We start from the raw sequence: 5,334 nt of genomic DNA, 5'->3' as shown, positions 1-5,334 counted from the left end.
TCAATTTTTAATTCAAAGCTTCTCTTTTCATGTTTTATTTTAGCATGTTTATCTCTCATTTGGAAAGCTTGTTAAATTATTCTGCATTACTTCATAACATTTCTGACACTAATTAATCCATCAGCAGCAGCTGTAACAACTGTGGTCCACTGGGAAGACTTGGATGCAGCGACTGCAAACGTTTCTAAATTTAAATAGTGAGTGATAGCTTTATGAAACCTATAAAAGCCCAACTGAATTAAAGAGAAAAGCAATGCGATGAATGTCACACTAATATCCACAAGGCCTCTAAGATTGATATATTTCAATTTAAAGTATTCAGATTGAATAGAACATTTTTAGGAATTGTTGATTCTGCAAGACATAATTCCAAGCCATGAACTCATCTGTGAAAAATGTCTCTGTGACCAACTTTGTTCTGGTGGGACTTATTGAGCTTGAACCATTTCGATATGTATGTGCAGTTTTGGCTCTTGCATTATTTTCAATCACATTGTTTATGACTTCTATGATTGTCTATGTAACCTGGACAGAGAAAAGCTTGCATGAGCCTATGTACATCTTAATATGCATCATGGTTATCAATGTGATGTTCGGGAACGCAGCATATTTTCCCAAGCTGGCCATTGACTTGTTTTCTGGATGCTCAACCATCTCACTTGCAGGATGTCTCTGTCAATCTTTCTGTATTCAGCTTTATGGAACTTATGAATTATTTACTTTTACAATATTGGCATATGATCGATATCTGGCTGTAGGCCACCCTCTGAGATACCACACTCTGATGACCAACTACACAACTCAAACAATATCACTTGCCTTATATGTTTTCAATGTGGTGATAGTAATTGTGGGTATATTATTGACATTTAGACTAATATTTTGTGGGGTAAATGTTAACAACGTCTATTGTGAGATCATGTCTCTAGAACCACTTGTTTGTAGCGATATGACAATTAATGTCATCTATAGAACGACTTTGACCTTGTTCAATTTGACTAGCTGCTTGCTTGTAATAATGTTCTGTTACATAGGAACAGTTGTCATCTGTCTGAAACTTTCTGCCGAATCTTCCCAGAAAGCCATACATACATTGGTGACTCACATATTGGCCTTTTCTATTTATATTGCCACCCTCTTATTCCTAAATTTCAGGTACAGTCTAACTACAGGTTCTGAATCAACCAAAGTTGATGTTATCATACCTTTGATCGGTACCGGCGTAGCTACTTCTGCAAACCCTCTGATCTACGGGATGAGGACTAAAGCTCTCAGAGAAAAAATTGTAGGGAAACTGCATAAAATTGTTGGCCAAACAAAATAATAAAAAATATATATATATATATATATTTTTTTTAGCAGCAGTCTTACCATTGTAGAAATGTGTTATTTTTTTAAATTTCTTTTTATCTTTTTGGGGATTTTGTAGGAAACGGCTGTAGTCGAGCCTGTTGGAGTGTGCCTGTTATAGTTCTCTATGCATGGACTGTACTAATGTCAGAAGTGCCATTCTGTGTTATGGGTGTTTAGTTTAGTGCCAATCAGCAGGCATGGTGGGGGGGCTTATGAACTGGCTGGGAATGTATTACAGTAAATATTTCAGATACTTCAAGGCACATAGTCTTCTCTTCTGAGCTTCTGTCTGGTGATGATTCTACAGTGAGTTCTATCATTCTCTCAATCCTTTTAGCCTAGAGATTGGAGTGCTGCTGTCAGGGCTCCGGGGTATGACCAGAGGTATGTGACTGACGCAGAGAAACGCAGGCTTCAGATATGTTACAAACAATATAATTTATTAATACTAACAATACAAAACGCAATGCAATACTAAAACATAACACAGTGCAAACGAACCAAACCAAACCACCCACAGATAACAATACATACAATGCAAGCATAGTCAGGCAGGCCGGGTCAATAACAATAACAATCGGGCAGGTGGGAACAGGAGGAGCAGGCAGAGAGTAGTCAGGTCACGAGCCGGGTACAGCAACTAATGGGCAGGTAGGTACAGGGGGTCAGGCAGAGAATGGTCGGGGTCACAAGCCAGGGATCAAACAGGAAAAGTCAGCAGAGGTCCGGATCAGGCAGGGTCGGCAACAAATCAGTCAGACAGGAACAGGAATGCAGGTAACAAGATACAGGGGCCCATGGAAAAACACACACCAAGGCACAGACGTCAGGTCTGGCCATCCCCTAAATACACCTGCAATCAGCCTCAGGTGTTTGGCTGACTGCAGGGTTGAGTCTCTGATTGCTGAGAGCACCCGCTGGCCAGCCCTGGTGCTGCAGCCCACAAGGCAGGTAAATCCCACCATTATTGGCAAGTCCATTCCTGACAGTACCCCCCCTCAAGGAGCGGCCTGGACAGGGCTGGACTCCGGGTAGAGGCACATCGGGCTGGACTCTGGGCAGAGGCACATCGGGCTGGACTCCGGGCAGCGGCACATCGGGCTGGACTCCGGGCAGCGGCACATCGGGCTGAACTCCGGGCAGCGGCACAGGGCCCCCAGGAGGAGCGGCAGGCACAGGGCCCCCAGGAGGAGCGGCAGGCACAGGGCCCCCAGGAGGAGCGGCAGGCACAGGGCCCCCAGGAGGAGCGGCAGGCACAGGGCCCCCAGGCAGAGCAACAGGCACAGGGCCCCCAGGCAGAGCGGCGGGCGCCGAGCCCCCAGGCAGAGCGGCGGGCCCTCAGGCGGAGCGGCGGGCACCGGGTCATCAGGCACGACAGCGGGTATCGGGTCACCAGGCATCAGGTCATTTGGCTCGACAGAGGGCACCGCGTCATCTGGCAAGGCAGTGGGCACCGAGTCACCAGGCACGACAGTGGGCTCTGAGTCAATTGGCAGGACAGCAGGCACCGGGTCATCAGGTACCGGATCGTCTGGCTCGACAGCAGGCACCGGGTCATCTGGCGCTGGATCGTCTGGCTCGACAGTGGGCATCGGGTCACCAGGCATGACAGCGGGCACTGGGTCATCAGGCATTGGATTGTCTGGCTCGACAGCGGGCATCGGGTCACCAGGTATGACAGTGGGCACTGGGTCACCAGGCATCAGGTCATTTGGCTCGCCAGCAGGCACCGCGTCATCTGGCAAGGCAGTGGGCACCGAGTCACCAGGCACGACAGTGGGCTCTGAGTCAACTGGCATGACCGCGGGCACTGGGTCAGACATTGGATCGTCTGGCTCGACAGCGGGCATCGGGTCACCAGGCAACAGGTAATTTGGCTCGACAGCGGGCACCGCGTCATCTGGCAAGGCAGTTGGCACCGAGTCACCAGGCACGACAGTGGGCTCTGAGTCAATTGGCACGACAGCGGGCACCAGGTCATCAGGTACCGGATCGTCTGGCTCGACAGCAGGAACCGGGTCATCTGGCGCTGGATCGTCTGGCTCGACAGCGGGCATCGGGTCACCAGGCATGACAGCGGGCACCGGGTCATCAGGTACTGGATCGTCTGGATCGACAGCGGGCACCGGGTCATCTGGCGTTGGATCGTCTGGCTCGACAGCGGGCATCGGGTCACCAGGCATGACAGCGGGCATCGGGTCACCAGGTGGAGCGGCGGGCGCCGGGCCCCCAGGCGGAGCGCCGGGCGCCGGACCCCCAGGAGGAGTGGCGGGCACCGGGCCCCCAGGCACCGGGTCATCAGGCACGACAGCGGGTATCGGGTCACCAGGCATCAGGTCATTTGGCTCGCCAGCGGGCATCGCGTCATCTGGCAAGGCAGTGGGCACCGAGTCACCAGGCACGACAGTGGGTTCTGAGTCAACTGGCATGACCGCGGGCACTGGGTCAGACATTGGATCGTCTGGCTCGACAGCGGGCATCGGGTCACCAGGCATCAGGTCATTTGGCTCGACAGCGGGCACCGCGTCATCTGGCAAGGCAGTGGGCACCGAGTCACCAGGCACAACAGTGGGCTCTGAGTCAATTGGCACGACAGCGGCACCGGGTCATCAGGTACCGGATCATCTGGCTCGACAGCAGGCACCGGGTCATCTGGCGCTGGATCGTCTGGCTCGACAGCGGGCATCGGGTCACCAGGCATGACAGCGGGCACTGGGTCATCAGGCATTGGATCGTCTGGCTCGACAGCGGGCATCGGGTCACCAGGTATGACAGCGGGCACTGGGTCATCAGGCGTGATAGGATCATCAGGCTGGATCAGTTCATCAGGCTGGGTACAGACATCAGGCTGGGTACAGACATCAGGCTGGGTACAGACATCAGGCTGAAGTGCGGGTGCCGAGGCACCAGGCTGAACCACGGAAGGCAGGTTCTCAGATGGCCGGCTCACCGGTTTGGATACTGGCAGGATGGTACTGGTTGGAAAGAATTTTCGCTTTTTTCTGGTTTTAACTACTGGAGCACTGCAAGTAAATGCAGGTCTGCAAACGAATGGAGCAGCTGAGGACAAAGAAGAGCTGGAAGATGGAACAGAGGAGGGAGCAGCCGCCACAGAGGACCTTTCCACAGGGCCAAAGAAAGGATAGGTGCAGCGAGTGGGAGCAGGGGACTGGTATGTGGTAGTTAGCAGAGTATACTGGGCCGTCACTGGGGGTGCTGTCAGGGATGCAGGAAGAGTGCCTTGAGCAGAGGAATGACGTTGCAAGCTGACTGAGGCTGGGTGCAACAAGTCTGACCATGTCTGCAGTATGGGTTGAACAAAGCTGAGCTTACACAAAGCCTGTCTGGTCAAAGACTGCACTGCGTTTATACAATCCCTTAATACATGTGGTGAACATGCAGCATAATGCTCCAAGAAGCAATCCACATCATCCTCTAATAACCATACCAGGGACTCTACCTGGTCTGCACTAAATGGTGGCAAAAAGTCATTCCTGCTTTCAGGGGTACCAGATGAAGCCAACTCTACACAAACCTGAATCAAAGGTTGCACCTCAGAGAACTCTGTGCCCTGATCTACTAGAACATGAGCAATCCATATACATTCTAGCAGTTGATCCCAAGTATACTCCCTCAGAGTCTGATAAGCATATTTTCGGTCATCAAAAACCAGCAGCAACAAATACACAACCTCATCAAGATCCATCCTTCCCAGCAACAAGCCAAGATTCCCTGTGCAGCCACTTCTGGTCAGGATTGGCCTTGGTGTAATGTCAGGGCTCCAGGTATGACCAGAGGTATGTGAACTGACGCAGGGAAACGCAGGCTTCAGATATGTTATAAATAATATAATTTATTAATACTAACAATACATAAACGCAGTGCAATACTAAAACATAACACAGTGCAAACGAACCAAACCAAACCACCCACAGATAACAATACATACAATGCAAGCATAGTCAGGCAGGCCAGGTCAAT

At 51.0% G+C, this 5,334-nt stretch overlaps 1 protein-coding gene across 1 annotated transcript; it reads left to right on the top strand.

Moving 5' to 3' along the window:
• Positions 1-508: 508 nt before the first annotated feature.
• On the top strand, positions 509-1,331 carry LOC149438384 (olfactory receptor 5AP2-like). Its single transcript, XM_089659881.1, has one exon. It carries the CDS (start codon positions 509-511, stop codon positions 1,322-1,324), a length of 816 nt encoding a protein of 271 aa, XP_089516007.1. The 3' UTR covers positions 1,325-1,331.
• Positions 1,332-5,334: the final 4,003 nt, after the last annotated feature.

This window comes from Staurois parvus, unplaced genomic scaffold (genome assembly GCF_062004578.1).
Source record: "Staurois parvus isolate SC_StPar_1 unplaced genomic scaffold, SC_StPar_1.0 ptg001192l, whole genome shotgun sequence".
Taxonomy (NCBI): Eukaryota; Metazoa; Chordata; class Amphibia; order Anura; family Ranidae; genus Staurois; species Staurois parvus.
The sequence above is the reverse complement of the archived record's forward strand: the minus strand, read 5'-3'. Positions and strand labels throughout refer to the sequence as shown.